General features: G+C 43.8%; 1 protein-coding gene across 5 annotated transcripts in view; it reads left to right on the top strand.

Moving 5' to 3' along the window:
- Nucleotides 1-18,638, top strand: part of RAD54B (RAD54 homolog B) — a 119,631-nt gene extending 100,993 nt beyond the window's left edge. For all 5 annotated transcript variants that reach the window (XM_030553488.1, XM_030553486.1, XM_030553485.1 and 2 more), the window contains exons 11-15: nucleotides 9,574-9,749; nucleotides 11,647-11,908; nucleotides 13,367-13,433; nucleotides 13,688-13,888; nucleotides 17,455-18,638. In XM_030553488.1, the coding sequence (XP_030409348.1) occupies nucleotides 9,574-9,749; nucleotides 11,647-11,908; nucleotides 13,367-13,433; nucleotides 13,688-13,888; nucleotides 17,455-17,675 (927 nt within the window). In that variant the 3' untranslated portion in view covers nucleotides 17,676-18,638. The remainder of the gene's footprint in view (nucleotides 1-9,573; nucleotides 9,750-11,646; nucleotides 11,909-13,366; nucleotides 13,434-13,687; nucleotides 13,889-17,454) is intronic.
- The last annotated feature ends 1,587 nt before the right edge of the window (nucleotides 18,639-20,225 follow it).

The following is a 20,225-nucleotide window of genomic DNA, read 5'->3' as shown; positions in this document are numbered from 1 at the left end:
CAGTTTTCCAACCAGTTATGCACATACTTTATAGTAGCCCTGTCACTAGGGGCAGGGGGTTACACTGAGATCGCTCAGTTAGGGAAAACTGCAAAGAATGGGGCAGACAATCCCCCAAACTGGTGGTTATTCTAATACTTGGATTCACAAAGTCAGCAGCAATGCCTTTCTGGCTTTCACAATGCCTTTCTGGTTACCCAAAAGCCAAAAACACAGTTCCCTTAAAGCAACCCAGCCTTTAGGTTCCCACCCAAGTCAAATATGATGAGGACTAGTGAAAATCTTGTTCGTAATATAAAAAGGTCTACCAATCTCAAAGGAAAAGACACATTACCCTCCAGGATAATGAATATTTCAGATCTTACCCAAATACATGCTTACTGCTAATTCTTATTAACTAAACTAAAATTTATTTAAAAAGAAAAGAGAGTGACTATTGGTTAAAGGATCCTTACTCCAGGTCTCATCTTTGACTTAGGCATCTAGCTTCTGACTCGAGCTCTGACCCTGGGCTCCTATTGCTAGCAACTGGCTCCTGCTCTAACATTAGGCATAACATCTTGCCTCCAATACACATGACTGCCCATGCCTCACTCTATGAAAATTTGAGCAGCGCAAAACCCACAAACAATAAGGGAATTAGAATTGACACAGCGAGCATGAATCTTACGAAGGCCAGTAACACTCTGATGGAGCTAGTGGAAGCTCTGCAGACTTTGCAGACTCAGGTTTCCATTCTGCAGGTGCAGAACATGGGCCTGCAAGCTCAAGGCATGTCACCTTCAGCTCCAACCCTTTCTTCCTGTGAGCCCAGGCTCAGGCAGGGGGACTGCCTGACAAGTTCAATGACAATCATGACAAATTTTGTGGGTTCCTAAAACAGTGTCAGCACCTATTTCTGCTATGCCCATAGTTGTGCCTAACTGACCAAGTTGGAGTGGGATTGATTATCAGCCTTTTAGCTGGCGAGGCCCTAGCTTGGGCCTTTCCACTCCTGGAAGAATCAAGCCCACTTCTGGAACAATTTGAGTACTTTGATCAAGCACTAGCAGTGATCCTCAATGACGTAAGTCACGATCCTACAGATGAATCTGTGCTTCAGGTGTTGCAGCAGGGACACCAACCAGTTGTAAATATGCAGTGGAGTTCTGATGCTCAGTAGTAGACACCAAGTGTCATTTCTGGCTTGGCCTAAACAACAATATTAAAGATGAACCCGCATGGGTGGAATCCCTGTCCAGCATGGATGCCTTAGTCAACCTGTATATCAAGGTTGATGACCACCTGACCAGCCCCCACTATCCTGGCTCCAGCTAGCCCTGACAGCTCTGGCCCCCTTCTCCACTAGTCCCTTCTCCGTAGCCCGAATCCCTGCAAATCAGTCAGGTATGGCACTGCCTCTGGCATGGAGAAGAATCAACACAAGACATCAGGCCTATACCTACACTGTGGGGAATCGTGATGCTTTGGATCAAGCTGCCTTGCCAAAATCCACTTCTGTGCCCTGGTCAGAAAATGCCAAGCCCCAGCCCTGATAGGAGGATCCCCTCTCCCCAGAAGGTTACACCAGTGTTTGTCCACCGGTTTCTTGTTGATGCCCAATCAGCATTCAACACATGCCCAACTTTCTCTTCAGCTCTGACACACTTCAATACCCGATAGCAACCCACCCACTGGATTCTAGTGCCTCAGGCAATTTTATAGAACTGGAGTTTGCCCAAGCACACACAATCTCCATACAGTGCAAGGACTCCCCCAAGTTAGTGGAGTCCATAGATGGGTCATTCCATTTATCAGGACTGGTCATCCACCAGATGGCTCCCTTAGAGGTAACTGCACTCTGAGGCCATTGAGAAATCCTCTAGTTTGAGCACTGCATTTATTAGTTGTCAGCATCTCCTGGCTCATCTCCCATGGCCCTCACATCTGCTGGTGGACACACGCACAGTACACTTTCACTTCCCATTTTCCTTACAGTCCTGTTTCCCAAGAGCTGACCCAGGACCAGCACCTCTTGGTCCTCCAGAGAATTCAAAAATGCAGAGAGAATCCAAAGGTGACCCTGACAACCCCCATAATGGCTCCAGGGATTCTTATTGAATGTCAACACTATGCCAGTGTGTTAACGAAAGAAAGCCAGCACCCTATCACCCCATTATAGCTACAACTGCCCCATCAGCCTTCAGGGAGGAGCAGAGGTTCCCTTCAGGCATGTTTATTCCCTCTCCAAATGTGAACTACAGGCATTCTGGAGCTATCTTGAGAACTTACAGAAAGAGTTCATTCAATCCTCCATGTCCCCAGTGGGGTCCTTTGATCTTCTTTGTGGCAAAGAAATGTGGCTCCCTCTTGCTTTATGTGGATTACTGAGCTCTGAACAAGATTACAATCTGAAACCAGTACATCTTACCACTTGTTAGTGAGCTGTTTGAAAGACTCTGCTCTGCCAAGGTCTTCACAAAGTTGGACCTTGGTGAAGCTTATAACTTGATGAGGCTCCAGGAAGAAGAATGGAAGACTTTCTTCCATACCAGGTATGGACATTAAGACTATTTCAGCGATTCTTAAACTTTAGCAACCCTAAGACTCCCATTTTGATTTACATTTTTTCATGGACCCCCAAACCCATCACTCAGCCCCAGGCCCCACCCCCACCTCCAGTCCACCCCTTTCCCCAAGGCTCCACCCACCTCTTCCCGCCCCTGCTCCACTCCTGCCCCTCCTCTTCCCTGCCTCTTTCCTCTTCCTCCCTCCCAGCACCTCCTGCATGCCGCTTAACAGCTGTTCCCCTGGTGTGCAGGAAGTGCTGGGAGGGAGGGGCAGGAGCTGATCAGCGGACCCCCGGAGAACCCTCACGGACCCCAGTTTGAGAAACGCTGGACTATTTGATCATGTGGTTTGGGTTGTGCAACACTGTGATGACCTTCCAGTTTCATAAATGACATCTTTAGGGACATGCTGGACCAATTTGTCATCATTTGTCTGAACGACATCTTTGTTTTCTCCAAAAGTCAGGCCCTCCACAATCATCATGTGCACATTGTCTTGGAGAGACTCCACCAAACCCACATGTACGCAAATCTCAAGAAGGGAGAGTTCAGTCAAGAGACAGTGGAATTTTTAGTATACAGTTACAAACACCAGTTACAAACTGACGAGTCAACTACACACCTCATTTGGAACTGGAAGTATGCAATCAGGCAGGAGGTCAACCAATGAAATTAATAGGCAGCAGATTTAAAATAAAAAAATGGAAGTACTACTTCACACAATGCAGAATCAACCTGTGGAACTCCTTCCCAGGGGATATTTGTGAAGGCCAACAATAACAGGGTTCAAAGAAGAACTTGATAAGTTCCTGGAGAATAGGTTCATCAATGGCTATTAGCCAGGATGGGCAGGGATGCAACACCATGCTCTGAGTGTCCTTATCCTCAATTTTCCAGAAACTGGAAGTGGATGACAGGGGGTGGATCACTTGATGATTGCCTGTTCTGTTCATTTTCTCTGAAGCACCTGGCACTGGCCACTGTCAGAAGATAGGATACTGGTCTAGATGGACTACTGGTCTCATCCAGTATGGCCATTTTTATGTTCTTATGACAAGCATCATATTGGACGAGGGGCCCCAGTTCATCTGCCAATTCAGGCTGGAATTTCTCAGACTTCTTGGCATCAAGTCTCTTGCCTCTCCGTCTATTACCCACAGACTATGGGGAAACAGAGTGTGTCAATCAAATCTTAGAACTGTATTTTTGCTGTCTTCTGAGTTACCACCAGGGCATTTGGCTTCCCCTGCTGTGCTATAGAACAGGTAAATCCAGGGCCTTCGAGTTACAGCTGCTCAAGTCCTTGAAGATCCACCCCATCTTTCACAACTCACTTGTGGAGACCTACACCAGGAACCCATACTCATGCTCCAACCCCACCATCCATATCAGTATGTGAACGGGAGGAGTACTTGGTCCACCAAATCCTCCACTCTTGATGAGTTAGGGGAAGACTTCAGTAGCTGGTGGACTGGGAAGGCTACAGTCCGAACGAGTAGTCTTGGGAACAAATAGAGAACATCCATGCCCTGACCCTGTTGTGGGAGTTCTCATGGGAATGCCCTGAGAAACCAGGCCCCGAGGCTCCTACCAGCTGCCCTTGAATGTCGTGAATCAGGCACTGCAGCCAAGCCAGTTTCCGGGCAACCTAACAAGTGCAGCTAGCCTGTAGTAGGCTGTCAGCTTGGATACAGAGCCTGATTGGTGGGAAATGTCAGAAGATTGCTCTTTAGTGCAGCAGCAGTAGTTTGGTGGCTGCTCAGAGCTAAAAGCTCTTTCACCTGCTTGTTCCCAGCTTTGCTCCCACCTTGTTCCAGTGCTGCTCCTCCTTTGTTCCTCAGACCCTTGCTCCTTTCCACCCAGCCTTGCTCCTGCCTTGCTGCCCTTCAGATAACCCGTCTCTAACCTTCGGCACACATTCCTGACTTCTGACACAAGCTCTGCCCCTTGGCTCTGGCCGCTGACTCCGGCTCTGATCCTGGGCTCCTATTTCTGCCTACCAACTCCAGCTCTAGCCACTAGGTGTGACTCCTAGTCCAATCACTAGGCATGACCACCCATGTCCTGAACTCTGCAAAACACCCCTCAAAAAGCTACAAAGATAGACAACATGGAAAAAGTAGCTAGCCAAGCAGGGCTCAAAATCAGTTATGCTAAAACAAATATCCTTGCAACCCAGATGTCAAGCAGTAATATCACATTAAACAGCAAAAATATCAAGGAAGTACATCGGTTCATCTACCTGGACTGCACCATATTAGCTAATGGAGACCTCAAAAGGAACAGACATCAAGGAAAGGAACAGCACCGACAACATTTACTTACTTCAGCAATGTATGGAAATTAAAGATATATAGCACCAGAACAAAATTGGGAATTTTCAGTTCAAATATAATCTTGATGCTAACATTCAGCTGTGAGAGCTGGAGATCTACTAAAATGCTTGACAGAAAACTTATTCAAGAATAAGTGCTGTGACGGGGCAAGGCCAGATGGCTTTAGGAAAGCAATGAGAAACAGGTATGTTAGCCCCAAGCTAAACAAATCCCTGTTACCATGGTCACCAAATGACAGTTGCTCCAGGTTAATCAAGACACCTGAGGCCAATTAAGATCCTTCTAGAAAGCAGTGGAGACAGGTAGGTTGATTGGGACACCTGAAGCCAATCAGGGGCTGGCTGAAACTAGTTAAAAACCTCTCAGTTAGTTAGGTGGGCATGCGTGTCAGGCGCTGTGGGAGGAAGTTGCACTGTTGGAGAGTCTGAGCAGTACACACAATATCAGGCTCAAGGAAGGAGGCCCTGAGGTAAGGGTGAGGTGGCGCTTGAGGAAGTGTGGGCTGCTGTGAAGAAGTAGCCCAGGGAATTGTACATGTCCTGTTTATAAAAGGTCAGCTACCATAGCTGATGCTACTAGGGTCCCTGGGCTGGAGCCCGGAGTAGAGGGCGGGCCTGGGTTCCCACCTTTGCTCCCCCTGATTAATCACTGAGACTGGGAAACAACAGAGATTGTGCAAGGGAGTATAGTTTCTCTTCCCCTCCCTCACTGGCTTATGTTGAAAATGGTTCAGTAGGCTGTGACCCTTGCCTATAGAGAGAGAAGAGTGACGTGGAGGGTCACAGTGAGCCTCTGAGGCTAGTGAAATCTGCCAGGAAATGCAGGACCCACAGAGACAAGGACAGAGATTTGTCACAATTGGTGTCAGGGATGGAATCATGGTTCACATCGTGGCTGAAGAAAGAGGTTTAAAAAAAATGTGCACTGGGGTTTTGGATTTTGTTTTGTTTGTTTGCTTTGTACCACAATGGAGGTGGGAAGAGCCCTGGTACTAGCCATGGCAGCCCAGCAGGAGTCCATCCGGGTTCAAGCAATGGCACAACAGGAGTCTATGTGGCTACAGCGGGAAACCAATCAATTATTGATGGGCCAGGTTACCCAAGTTCGTTCCCTCTTGCGAGAGGTTGTGGACCAGCTAAAGATCCTCACCACCCAGGCCCAGGGGTCCTACGGGACGTGAACCCTGAAGGCCATTGGTTGTCTGCCAAAGATGACGTCAGAAGATGACATAGAGGCATATCTCCCCTCATTTGAGAGGACTGTTCAGCGTGAGGCGTGGCCCCAGAGCAGTAGGCCAGCATTCTTGCCCCATTTTTGTGTGGAGAGGCCCAGAAGGCCTACTTTGACTTGCCTGCTATGGATGCCACTGACTATACTGGCTTAAGGTAGAGATCCTAGCACGATCAGGGGTGACGGCAGCAGTACGGGCCCAGAGGTTCAATGAGTGGAAATACCAGGGGAACAAACCCCCAAGATCCCAGCTATTTGACCTAATACACCTCGCATGGAAGTGGTTACAGCCTGAGGCGTCCAGCCCAGAGGAAATTTTGGAGACCCTGGTCATGAACCATTACATGTGAGGACTGCCACCAGATCTTCACAAATGGGTAGGCCAGAACAAGCCATCCACCTATGACAAGATGATCATCCTGGTAGAAAGTCGCATAACAGCCAGAGAATTGACCCAACTACCCAAGGAAGGCCCCTTTCGAAGCAAATACTCAACCCCAACCCTGGAAGGTTGGGTAGTCAAACACCTGGGGAGTCCTAGGTGGAAGAAGGGGGGGGGGCAAAAACCAGCGGGGACCCCAGAAGGAAGGGATTGGCCTGAGTGGGGGGGAACCCTGGGACTAAACCCCCTAACCTCTGTGACAGGGGAATGATTAAAAGCAATTATAGATGCTTTCCAGGGAAAGCCAGTTGGTGTGAGAGAAAAACAGCGCCCCTAGAAACTTTATGAAGAACTCTTTGCAGGAAGGGCATAATAATAGATCTCAGTGCCATAGTGCAAATGAAATCAGCAGCAAATGACAGAGAGGAATAGAAGAGACTAGATTCCACCCTGTGCACCAGCATTGATATGGGAAGGATGTACTGCTACTAAAGGATAATAGGATAATAAGTAGTAACCAACATGGATTTGTCAAGAACATATCATACCAAATCAATCTAATTTCCTTCTTTGATAGGGTTACTGGCCTAGTGGATGAGGGCAAGCAGTAGGTATACCTTGGATTTAGTAAGGCTTTTGACATCATCCTATATTATATTCTCATAAGCAAACTAGGGAAATGTGTTCTATATTAAATTGGATGTAAAACTGGTTGAAATACTGTACTCAAAGAGCAGTTATCAACAATTCACTGTCAAAGTGGGAGGATGTATATAAGGGGTGCCACAGAGCTCTGTCTTGGGTCTGATACGTTTCAACATTTTCAATAATGACTTGGATAATTGGAGTGGAGAATATGCTTATAAAATTTGCAGATGACACCTCCAAATACTTTGGAGAACTGAAAATGACCTTGATAAATTGGAGAAATAATCTGAAATCAACCAGATGAAATTGAATAAAGAAAAGTACAAAGTACTATACTTAGAAAGGAAAAATGAATTGTACAACTACAAAATGGGGAATAACTGGGTAAACGATAGAATGGCTGAAAAGGATCTGGGGGGTTATAGTGGATGACAAATTGAATATGAGTTGACAGTGTGATGTAGTTGCAAAAAAGACTAATATCATTCTGGGGTGTATTAACAGGAGTCTTGAAAGTAAGACATTGGAAGTAATTTTCCTGCTTTATTCAGTACTAGTGAGGCCTCAGCTGGACTACTGTGTCCAGTTCTGGATGCCACACATTAAGAAAAATATGGATAAATTGGAGAGCAATAAATGTTTTAGAAAACCTGACCTATAAGGAAAGGTTAAAAATACTGGGCATGTTTTGTCTTGAGAAATGTAGGCTAAGGGGGAACCTGATAGTCTTCAAGTGCTGTTCTAGATGATGGTGTTCAATTGTTCTCTTTGTCCACAGATGGTAGGACAAGAAGTAATGGGCTTAATCTGCCGCAAGGGAGATTTAAGTTAGATATTAGGAAAAACTTTCTAACTATAATCATAGTTAAGCACTGGAATAGGTTCCAAGGGAGGTTGTGGAATCTCTGTGGTTGGTTTCTGAAAACAGGTTAGACAAACACCTGCCAGGGATGGTGTAGGGTATACATGGTCCTGCCTCAGCACAGAGGGCTAGACTAGCTGAGCTCTGGAGGTAACTTTCAGCCCTACATTTCTATGAGTCCCTCAGTATTCTTACTAAAATGTCAGCTGCAAAAGACATAATTAGATTGACATTAAAATTAACATCCATGGCCTTCAGAGAAGCAGGACCCAAACCTTTGAAGGTCGTGCCCCCATTTCCCCATCTGTGCCCCCCCCCCAGGGATGGGAGTGGGGCTGTGGCTCAGGGAAAGGGGGGATGGGAGTGGAGACATGGCTCAGAGGAAGGGAAGATGGCAATGGGGAAGGGGGCCAAGGGGGTAGATCCGGGGCTGGAAATAGGGCTATGGCCAGGGGGCTGAGGTTGGGGATGGGGGTGGGGGTGGAGCTTCAATCAGGTTATGGGAGGGGGCAGGGCTTGGAGCGGAGCCAGCCAGGCCAAGGCTGGGCCCAGGCATGGGGCTGGGAGCTGGGAATGCAGCTGGGGGCACGACCAGAGCACAGATGGGGGTGGAGAAGGGGCTGGGTGGTGCTTTCTCCCTGCTCGTCATGGGGACTGGCCCAGGCTCTGCTATGTCCCCCTGGTCATTCCTCTACAGCCTCCTAGGGGAGTGGGGTATGCCCCACAGTTTGGGGACCTCTGCTTTGAAGTCAGCATCTGATTGAGATGAATGGAAGATGTGTAAACCTATTGCAAGAGTGCAAGAGCTATTGTTCCAGTCTGTGACTCAGAGAGAATATTGTGTTCATTCAATAAAGTTGCTTCACAACTGTAAATGCTAGAAACTTTTTTTAACATGAAAGCTTAACTTCTGTAGAAATTGGTGAGATGGAGAGGGAGATATAAACACAAGTTGGTTTTATTGCTGTTATTTTTACTACACTGATATAGCTATTGTTAGACTGCAGCTAAGTGATTTTACCATTTTCTCTCCACCCCTTCATTCTGGCTGCATATTCCCTTTGATAGCTGCTCTTCATCCTCTCAGTTCAGTAATTTAATCTCTGTTTGGGAAGAGAACAGTTTTCTCAAAAATAAATGCCCGTATTGCTCTGTAATAAGCTGGCACAGAATGAAGCGGGAGCAAACAAGGCATTATTTACCTCTCATATGTTTCTGATGTCATGTAACTACTTCTTTTAAATCAGAGAGGCAGGAGTGAGCAATAGTTTTCTTCCCCATCCTCTATCCAGCTATAGATGAGACATTAGTGTATAGAGTATAGAATCAAGTTTAATTTTATTATAACAATGGTTTGTAAAAATTGCAGTAGAGCCAGTGATGAGAGGTTATCAGCCAGATGACTTGTTTGTTCATTAAAATCTGTATGCTGGTTCTTGATCTTGTCTTTCTCTAATGCTTTTTGTAATCATAATGAAAATATTGGCAAGGCTTTTTTTTTTTTTTTTTTTAAGTACCTTTTCAAAAAGTCATGCGGTTACCACAGATGAATCCTTTTTTAAATAGGAAAAACAATGTAATCCAACTTGTGATGAATCTGAGGAATCCAATCTTTATGAAGGTTTAAGAGAGATTTTCCCACAAGATTATACCTCCACCACTTTCACTGAAACTGATTCAGGAAAATTACAGGTCCTGGCAAAGCTGTTGGCAGCAATCCGTGAACTCAGCCCTTCTGAAAGGTGAGAGAGAAAGAAAGGTAGGAGAGACGTATTAGCTCTTTTTGAGTTTAGATGATCCCTTTGATTATCCCACTTTCTGTTTTCACCCAAACATGATGCCAAAGTATTTACCCTGAGGGATCTGTCATTCCGCACAGCTACCAAGCATACTTATTCATACATACATGCATCCTACTCTATTGCTTTGCCTCTTGTTAAAATTATTAACATAGGAATTACAGCTGGTGAACACTTGTCCAAGTTTCTGTTTCTGTTATTTCTGGACAGATACCTAGTTTTTCTTTTTCATACTGAGTTCTACCAACTAAGCAGATGTCTAACACTGAAACTACTGTTCTGTGACATACTGCCTGTTACTTGCATAGACTTTCCAGCACTTTGTATCCCTTGGGGCAATCATTTAATGTGCTCAGTATTTTAAACTGTTCAATAAAATATTTTGTAATTACTAGACTGTGAGCTCTTTCCTGTATAGTCATGTTTATGACTAGCTGTTGTTCAGGGTTTTCCTTTTACTCCATTTTAGGAGACATTAGCTGTCTATAAGTTCCTTTTCAAAAGAGAATGTCAAGAAGAAGCACTCCCCCGTGTGTCAGTACAAAGGGAGCTGCTGTCTCCTCCTACTGTTAATTTACAGCAGAGGTTTTCAAACTATGGGGCACGTCTCCCTAGGGGGGCACAAAGGAACATTCAGTGGAGCAAGCAATGACACCAGGCAGCTTGGGCATCAGCCTCATGAAGCGGGGCTTGGGGAGGAAGCGCCACCTCCACCCACTGTTTTCAAATTTTTGGAGCTAAGCCCCCACTTTGTTATAATTTTTGGTTGCGTGCCCCCCCACCCCAACCCTGACAGGCTGGGTGGTCAGCTGGGGTGAGTCAGGGGATAGAGGTGACTTTCTCTCCCTGAACCCCACCATGTGCAGCTGGCCCAAGCCATCTGGCCTCGCTGCCTGCCCCCTGACTGTTCTTCTATGTCGCCCTGGTGGGGCGTGCTCCACAGTTTGAAAACCTTTAAAAGCTAATGCCTAAATGGAAGGCAGAAATCTGCGGGCATGTATAATATGTAATCTGCCCTCGCATGCCCCCCCCCCCCCATGTTGCCTCTGTCTATCTCAGACAGGGGCACATGGTAGACTACATTATTTGGAAAGAGGTACGCAGCCTAAAAAGTTTGAAACCCACTGATTTGCAGTTTGTGCTGAGGCATTACTTTGTGACAAGTCTTACTTGTTCAGTTAGACCTCTTCCCCCCTTCCTCATTCAGTACAGTCTTCCCCAGAGATTAAAGGGGAAGTCTGCACATGTCTGAAACAAAGTGATTATGAGTGATAAGTGTATCCGATAAAACATTGATGAGATATCAATAACTCAAAAGACCAGGAGACCAAGTTTACCAAAAATATCTGTAATATTTACAAAGTCGTTTGCCCTCCTTTTTCCCTCATCCCGTTTTATCCAAATCCCAGCTTGGGGAAGAGGAATTTTTTTCAGATAAATGACCCCCATTTAGCCCATCTGTAATTCCACTCCTACTCAGAAATCTCTCAAATTGCGTGGAGCCACTTACAGGCGCATATAGTTCCTCTTAGTTTGTGTAAGTAGAAATTTTATAATCCTATCTCTGTGCTTGGTCCTGTTTGTACATTAAGCAAAATCCTGTTGACAAAATAACTTTAATAATTTATTTGAATGCTTCACAGTAGGTATGATGTGTCTTTATTTGCAATGCCAAATACTTCATTTTTAAAGAGAGGTGAGTAAAATCAGGCTGATGTGCAGTTTTTGTCTGAGTTGTCATTTGATTTCTTCAGTTGTCTATAATAAATAAATATAATGCTTTATTATGTTGTGCATAAGTAGTTAAATCTAACAAGTTCTTTGTTTCTCTGATTGACAGAATTGTGTTGGTATCTAATTATACACAGACATTGAATATTTTGCAAGAGATGTGCAAACATTATGGATACTCTTATACAAGACTTGATGGACACACTCCTATCTCCCAGAGGCAACAGATTGTGGATAGTTTTAATAATAAATTCTGTTCAGCATTTATCTTTTTGCTGAGTTCGAAGGCTGGCGGTGTAGGTCTGAACCTTGTTGGAGCATCTCATTTAATTCTATATGATATTGACTGGAATCCAGCCACAGATATTCAGGTTTGATAGAGTTGTGTGTATCAGGGATGGGATGTGGACCAAATGGGGTTTTAATTGATGAGGGGAGAGATTCTAAAATGTCAGACCTTAAACCTCTGGTCCATATTGAATATTGCTCAGCCTGCATTTAGACAAGTGTAATTATGTGGGGGAAAGGAGGAAAAATTTGTCTGGCAGGTTGTTTAAATTAGTTTTGTCTCCACATCAGAAACACATCTGAAGGATTCCCATGCAACTTTGTTATCCATATCGATCAGCTGTTGGATCTCTTTTTGTGTTGTGACATTCAGCCAGGAGATGCTTGCCTCTAGTTTGAATATTCAGGGTAAAATTAAATTGGAACAGCTGATTGGGACAAACAAGAAGCATAAAGTTTAGGGGAATAAATCTCTGGTCTCCCTGGAGGGGTTTTTCATATGGCCCATTCTTCTGTTGACTTTGATTTTCTAGTAGAATAGCCATCATCTCTCTCTCATGTTTCCAAAAGAAAATTAAATTGAAACTGCTGATCATTGTGTGTGGTGTGTGCTGAGGAAGAGGGAGCTCAGGTACATCTGAGTTAAGAGGAGAGGTCCCAAGTAGCATGAAGAAAGGGACAAAATGAAATGGCAGCAGATGTTACAAGAAAAAAATAGTTACTGCTATTCTTGTAATGATTGCGGTAGCTCCGTAAGTATTATTTTATCTGGCATAAGTGTGCTTGGATAAAACTATTTTTTGACAAATTTTAAATGTCTTTAAAAAATAAATTCTTAAAATTTTAATACATCGCCTCAAAGGCTTTGCTCTTGTTCCTGATCTTCATCAGCACCATCATGTGGTCACTTCTCATATTGCTTGAAACACAGTCTAGTAAAATCAGTCTCAAATATTACAGCTTACTAAATATTGAAACTTGTGCTGAATATGTACATGTAACCCTTAAATTGTTGCCAAAAATTCACTTAAATAGACACTGTCAAGTAATTTTTTAAGATGTAAATGCTTTGTGCAAAAGCTGATTTTTCCAAACCCAACTGAAATGGAAATGTTTTCCCTGTTTTTATAAATATTGAAAAAAAGGTATGGGGGTCTAGGGAGAGGAACTTAAATATTCCTGTATAGTGTTAGAAACCTAAATCCAACACAGTCATTCTAATACCTGAAAGCCACAGTGAAACTAGGGCTAGCAGAAATGAAATGGACTAATCTAATTTCATATGGTAATCTAAGCAAGGTGAGAGGCAGAGAATAAATGGTAGAAGCAAATTAGATTTGAAAAATATTTCAGATTTAATAACCTAAGATTTAATGGTAATACAGATAGACAATCTTTTCTGGAACATTTTATTTTGACGATGTCCCTTTAAGAAGCTAGCAAGTGCTAAGAACTTGATTAGAAAACAATAAATGTTTTAGCTAATGTTCTTTGTGTAATAAGATTTTAAATAACATCTTTACCTTTTTTATCTTCTTTAGGCAATGGCCAGGGTATGGAGAGATGGTCAGAAACACACTGTGCATATTTACAGACTGCTAACTACAGGTCAGAAATCTTATAAATGTAAATGCTTCTCTAACATGGGCTGGAGGGAGGCAAATCTTGGCAAGTATAAGAAGAAGGTGGGGCACTTTTGGAAATCACATAAACATATGTCTTTGCTTTGCTCTGATTATTCTTTTAGTAACTGAAGGTAATATTCCAGCATTTCAAATTATCCAATTATCAAGCAACTGGAATCTACCTTTAGAAATACTGGTTTAAAATTTATCTTATGTATCTGATGTTTTTCAATGCAGGGTCAATAGAGGAAAAGATCTATCAGAGACAGATCAGCAAGCAGGGACTTTCTGGGGCAGTCGTAGACTTTTCCAAGACATCTGAACACATCCGTTTTTCCATTGAGGAACTTAAAAATCTCTTTATACTACATGAAGATTCCAGTTGTGTTACCCATGACCTGCTTGAGTGCAACTGTATGGGAAAGAAAGACCATCAAAGTGAGCTTTCTGTTCTTTATCTCCTTGGCACTTGCAGGGTTGGTACATCCTTTTCCAGGGACACCCAATACAAGAGGATTAAAGTAATGAAATTCTTTATTGGATCTTCATGATATTGCCTTATGCCTGATTTTTTTTTCAGATCCACAGGACCCTTTCATCAGCTGATGATGAGAAAAGATTCATTCCTTGAACTAATGACCTCTACTTTTAACAGCCTCTTAAATCCTTAAACCAATCAAGGCAAATTGGACTAGTGACAATGGTTATGATCAGGCAACATTATTTATGAAACTCTGAGAAAGAAAGTGTCAAAAGCAAGAATGATTAGATGATACAAACAAGGGACTAGATTATCAATTGGTGTAAATCACTGTAGCACTGTTGATTTGACTGGGACTGTACCAGCTTACATCAGTTGAGGATCTGGCCAACGGTGTAATAGTGCCCAAAATACAGACAACCATTTGTGGCAAGGTTACTATCTAAAATTGGAAGAGAGTGATTAGAACAATCAGCAGAAGGGTGCAAAACAGATCCCTAGCTTCTGCCTGCCCTATGCCAAAGATAAAAGTAGTTCCACCTCCACTAGTATTCCTAATACCTCCCTTTCCACTCTTTCTGTGTGGTGTGGTGTTTAATTTTTTTTTGTTGCATATAGTTGATTTAAATTAGGGTTAGGGTTTTTTGTTTTCATATATTTTTTAAATGTCTTAATCTAGTTTTCATTAAGGTAGCTCTCCACAAGTCAAACCTTTATGACAGATCTAGCATCTAAGAAATAGGGCATCGATTGCCCCAATAAGTTCCCTTCTTCTGATGGGCATGAGATGCTCATCTATAATAGCACTACTAGTGTAACAATGGTGCAAATGCTGATCTCTTCTAAATAGACACTCTCTGCTATCATAGTAACGAGACCCAAAGAAATATCTACAACATTTTAAAATTGCATTTTTACAGCACTAAGTAAAAATGCAGTTGGTGAGAATTAGTCTTCTAAAATCCTCCTAAGCCTGCCATCTAAGTACATGTCTTCTTACCAGCAGATGCAAACAGGAAATTAAGCAATAAAAAAAGGGGTTGACCCTGTTTGGTTGTTTACATGTTTCAGCAGATAGACTAGAGTTTTGCTCATTTCGCTTCTCCTCCCCTTCTCACCTCAAGTTTGGCAGGGTTTGTATAGTTAAGGTAGGGTGCTTTTATAGTGAAGAGTTTTTTTTTTGTTTTTCACTTTACTTTTGGTTAAAGCACTCTGACAAGCAATCGACTGATTTCATTGTCTTTGTGTTCTTTTCCTGGCTGAAAAGCTGGGGCTTCACTTCTTGGGGGGAAATGGAGCTCATGTGAGCTGGTAAAATAAACCTAGTGGATCCAGCTCTATGTTTTCTATGGGCACTCGCGCAGGGCCTGTTTTTTTTACCTAGTGTCCTGATAGTGACTTGATCAAGAGCTACAGTTACAGAAGTATTATAGACATCCCAGAGGGAAAAAATTTGCACACACACCCTGATTTTGTCCAAGAAGTTATGGAGATGTCAGAGAGTGCAAGTTGTTTGCATTATGCTTCTCATATAGAGTTCTGCCAGTTTTTTCCCATCCCAAGGGTAAGCATATAAGCAGCCACATTCTTAGATAGAATAAGATGCAAGAGCCAAAAAATACCATTACAGAAATACTAAAGGTGGATGCTGGGCTGAGGTTACTGGGATGGGTGGGTGTAGGGGTTCATGAGCCATGGGGTGTGTCTGGCTGGTGGGAACAGGTGCCTGGGAGAGGAAGAGGAGGGACAGTCTGGTGGTGTGGGGGGGGGATTCCTGGAAGAGGAAAGGCAGGATCGTAGGGGGGTACCTGGAGGGGAAGAGGAGGGGTATGCTGGTGGCTGGAGGATAGGATTGCCAAATGTCCAATTTTTGACCAGAACACCTAGTTGAAAAGGAACCCTGGCAGCTCTGGTCAGCACTTGCGACCGGGCCATTGAAAGTCCAGTTGGCGGTGCAGGGGGGCTAAGGCAGGCTCCCAGAAGCAGCGGTATGCCCCCCTTCTGGCTCCTACACATAGGGGCAGCCAGGGGGCTCTGCATGATGCTTCCATCCCAAGCACTGGCTCTGCAGCTCCCATTGGCTGGGAACTGCAGCAAATGGAAGCTGGGGGGGCAGCACCTGTGGACGGGGCAGTGTTTAGAGCTGCATCTCTGCATAGGAGCCGGTGGGGGAACATGCCCCTGCTTCCAGGAGCTGTTTGAGGTAAGCACCACCCAGAGCCTACACCCCCTGGCCCCATCCCCCTCCCTGACCACTTGCCCCTGCCTGCCCTTCTGTACTCCAAGCCCCTCAGCCCCACCCCAGAACCCACACCCCCAGCCGGAGCCCTCCCCCCCCACACACACACCCCAAACCCCTGCCCAGCCCAAGCCCTCAACCCCCATCCCCCGCCCCAGCTGTGATCCCCCTGCTGCCCTCAAAACCCCTCAGTCCCAGCCTGGAGCACCCTCCTGCATCCAAAATCCCTCATCCCCAGAGCCTGCACCCACAGCCAGAGTCCTCACCCCCTGCAACCTCCTCCCCAGCCCTGATCCCTCACCTTGTCCCAGCCCTGATCCCCCTCCCACCCTCTGAACCCTTCAGTCCCAGCCCAGAGCACCTTCCTACACCCCAAATCCTTCATCCCCAGCCCCACCTCAGAGCCTGCACCCACAGCCGAAGGGCCCCCCCCCACACACACACACACCAACCCCTGCCCCAACCTGGTGAAAATGAATGAGTGAGTGAGGGTCAGGAGAGCAAGCATTTGGTAGGGGGGATGTAGTGAGCAGGGATGGGGCCTCCAAGAAGAGGGGCAGGGGTGTGGCCTCGGAGGATGGGCGGGGCAGGCTGGTTGGAGGAGGAGGGGCAGGCTCGTTGCGAGGGTGCCTGGGAATTGAAGAGTATAGGAATGTTCCCTACTCGCTACTTCCTCTACATCACAGAATTGTGGGAGATGCTGAGCTGCAGAATGGAACATTTCTTAGCAGTAATTTTCTCCCTGCTAGCAGTATCTCCCACAAGTCTTCCTATCCTGCATGGCTTTATTAGCCAAAGAACAACATTTAATTTCTATTGCTACAGTTTGTGGCCCAAGTAGCCCACTGTACGTAGTTCACTGGTTGGCATTCAGGTTATTGTTACCCTATTCTAAGATGTTTTCCACAGCTCTGGAATGACTTCTGGCAGGAACCCAGAAAGAGGGATAGTACCAGCACAGGCTGCAACACTGAACTGCTTCTAGAACAGCAGAGAAGAGGGGAATAGCCCACATGTCACAGAATTGCAGGAGATGCTGCAGCAGAAAGGAAATGATCAGATAAGAAACTTTCCATTCCATTTACTTGTATGAGGACTTATACTCTGGGCTGGCAGAGGGGGACTTTTGAGGAACAAAATTAACAAGTTATTTACTCCTTTTTGTGTGTGTGGCTTTTATTGTTATAGAAAGTTTCACTTGCTGTTCTGGAAAATCAAATACTGATCCAGACTGAGAATTTTCTTGGTAGTTCTCAATCTCTGTTTCACTTTATCACTTTTCAGATCCTTCTTCAGAAAAGCTCCCTGTGTATAGAGGTTGCCAGCTGGGACAACATCATGCGAAGGCTGATTCAAAGAAACCTCTTTCTATGTCACAGCTGATGCAATGGAAACACTTTTCAGGGCAGCACCAGACTCTTGCTGATCCCTTCCTTGAAAGAATAAAGAATAATATTTCTTTTATTTTCCAAAATGTAACCAATCCAGCTATTCCCACCTCATAAAACTAAATTATTTTTTCCATGTACGTGATGTGCCTTGTACTTGCTGGGTGCCAGTCTTCTAAGAAAAATAAAATATGCAGTAGCCTTTATGTTGCTGCCAAAACTCAGTTTAGGCCTTGTTTTTACGAGGAGGTTTCTGTGTAAATGTACAGCTGTTGATGTTTTTTGTAAAGTTAGTGAAATACCATCAGATTAAAAGTGCCTTATTAATTAATTGTTATACCTGAAAGAATTTTAAAAATTTAATTTGCTTTTCAACACATCTGCTGGTTTGGTATAATAATCAGTAGTGGTTAAACTATTTTATACAACCTCGCAGTTAGACCTAAAGTATCTGACAGTTTTCTTTCAATGATAATGATAAATTGTCATCTCTGTATTATTATTAGTATATCAGCTGGATGTTCGAAGGTACATTAGGCTATAGTATATATGTGATGTTCACAAGTCTCTGGATGGATTTGTCTCTGCACCTGTCAAGATAATGGGTCTGATTCACCACTACATTACCCCAATATAACTCATGGTTTCAGTGGAGTTACCCCATCATAAAACTAGAATAGCCTGCCGATCAATCAGGCCCAGATTCTGAGACCACAACTTAATTGTGCTTGACTATCTTTTATGAGAAACAGCAGTGCACAGTGCATTTAGCTGCGGAAATTAACATTCTCTGGTCCCCAGCTATGCTCAGTCCAGGTGCATGTTATTTCTATCTAAATACATATGGCGAACATATTTTTCTGAATCTCAGAGCATTGCATACAATGTAATTGCATGTACAATATTAGGATAATACTTTTCTTTATGTGATCAGGCATAAGAATCTGAAATAGAAATTGTAGCTTTAAAAGTACCTTGTGTGGTATCTCAGCTATGTAATTCCTCTCTATGAGGAGAATATTTTATTCACAAATGTGAAAAATGGAATCTATGAACAAAATGTGGCATTATTTCCAGGAATACTAGAAGTTTATAGAAAGTGAAATCACTTTTAATAAAATTAAAATTGTAATTTGGAATTCATTGGTATTTATTTATTTGTATTGTGGTAGTGCTGAAGGCCTATAATCATTGACCAGGGCCTCAGAGTGTTAGGTGCAGTATAAAGACAGAACAGTTGGTAACTGTGTTTGTTTTTGGTATCTGGAGTGTCCACTAAAAAGCCCAACCTGCAGGAAATAACTATAATTGATTTTTCCTCTTGTTTCAGTTCATAACATTTAGGGCTCCCGTTGCGCTGGTTCCCACTGACTCCACTGTAAATCTGTGAGGGTTTTTTGATGCACTTGTCATGGTATCTAAGTACAGAGAATTAATGACAAGAACCAAGAAAGCACTGAACTTTCTAATTGCAATGGTTTGGGGTTAGTCTAAGTAGGGGAGGGAAGTTGAGAGATTGAGGGGGGCACTAAAATGTAAAACTTCTAAAAGACAAGTTGTGTTGGTGTGTGAGTCTGTGTCCCCCATTGAGGATCAGAATGAAATAACCTGGTGCAAATTATTTTTGGTCAAAACCTTTTTTCCTTCTGCATGATCAGTTTATTTTAGCTAATATACACCCAGATTCTCAGTTGTGGTCTAGGCCATTACTGGCTAGAATTCCAGCTCAGCTCTATGCCAGCTGAGAGTTCCTGTGATGGGGGTGGGAGCTCTCATCTGGCATAAAGCAGGAGAGCTGGTTTCTGCACCTACCACTTTCTGTTCTGGTGTGTGAGCATGTAGGGGGGGCTTTTCTCCTTTACACCAGTCCTCAGCTGGCCAAGATCCTGAAAGATATTTAGGCTATAAGTTAGGAGCCTAAATAACTTTGAGGAGCTGTGCCTTAGACCCAATACTGCACTCCCATAGATTAAAACAGTCACTGTGCTGCTCTGTCACAGCAGGGCAAAGTGTGCCGCAGAATCAGCAATACAAGACAGGCTCTATGCCACACCTACTCTAGACAAACAGGGCTTGGATGCAGATGAGAATCTACCCTATTATTCCTGCTAAAGTACATATTGCTAAAGAGACTCAAATGCACCTGCTTTGGATTGGGGATTACCCTGATTTTAGGGGAAAACATGTTTGTTTTATTACAAAAATTGTTTCAGTTTCCATTAACCTCAGCTCCAAGTACCTGCTTTCCCTCATTCCAGCTTTACTCACCCTGGTTCACATCTTCTTTAATTCAGGTGATGGCAGTGTTGACTCTCACACACACACACACACACATGAAGTACCTTATTATTCATTCATAAATTGACCAAGTAAAATTTTGCTATGCTTCCATTCAGTCAATACTGCTGCTGGTGGAGCAGACTAAAACACAGGAGGTTCTAAAATGCCAAATTCGAACAATCTTTTCCAGTTGACCCAGGTTATCATCAGGAATTTGCAAAGTGAGATTTCAGCCTTTGCAGGCCAAATGCATGTGGAAGGAGAGTAGTTCGTTCACATGCTTTCTATGGAATGAATTTGATGTTAACTGTGTTTGTTTCTGTTCATATGCAATTTAAATAACTGATATGTTGTGGCATGACAATCTGGGAGGCTGTACAAAGTAAC

Source organism: Gopherus evgoodei, chromosome 2, assembly GCF_007399415.2.
Source record: "Gopherus evgoodei ecotype Sinaloan lineage chromosome 2, rGopEvg1_v1.p, whole genome shotgun sequence".
Taxonomy (NCBI): domain Eukaryota; kingdom Metazoa; phylum Chordata; order Testudines; family Testudinidae; genus Gopherus; species Gopherus evgoodei.
This window is presented reverse-complemented; position numbering and strand designations above follow the sequence as displayed.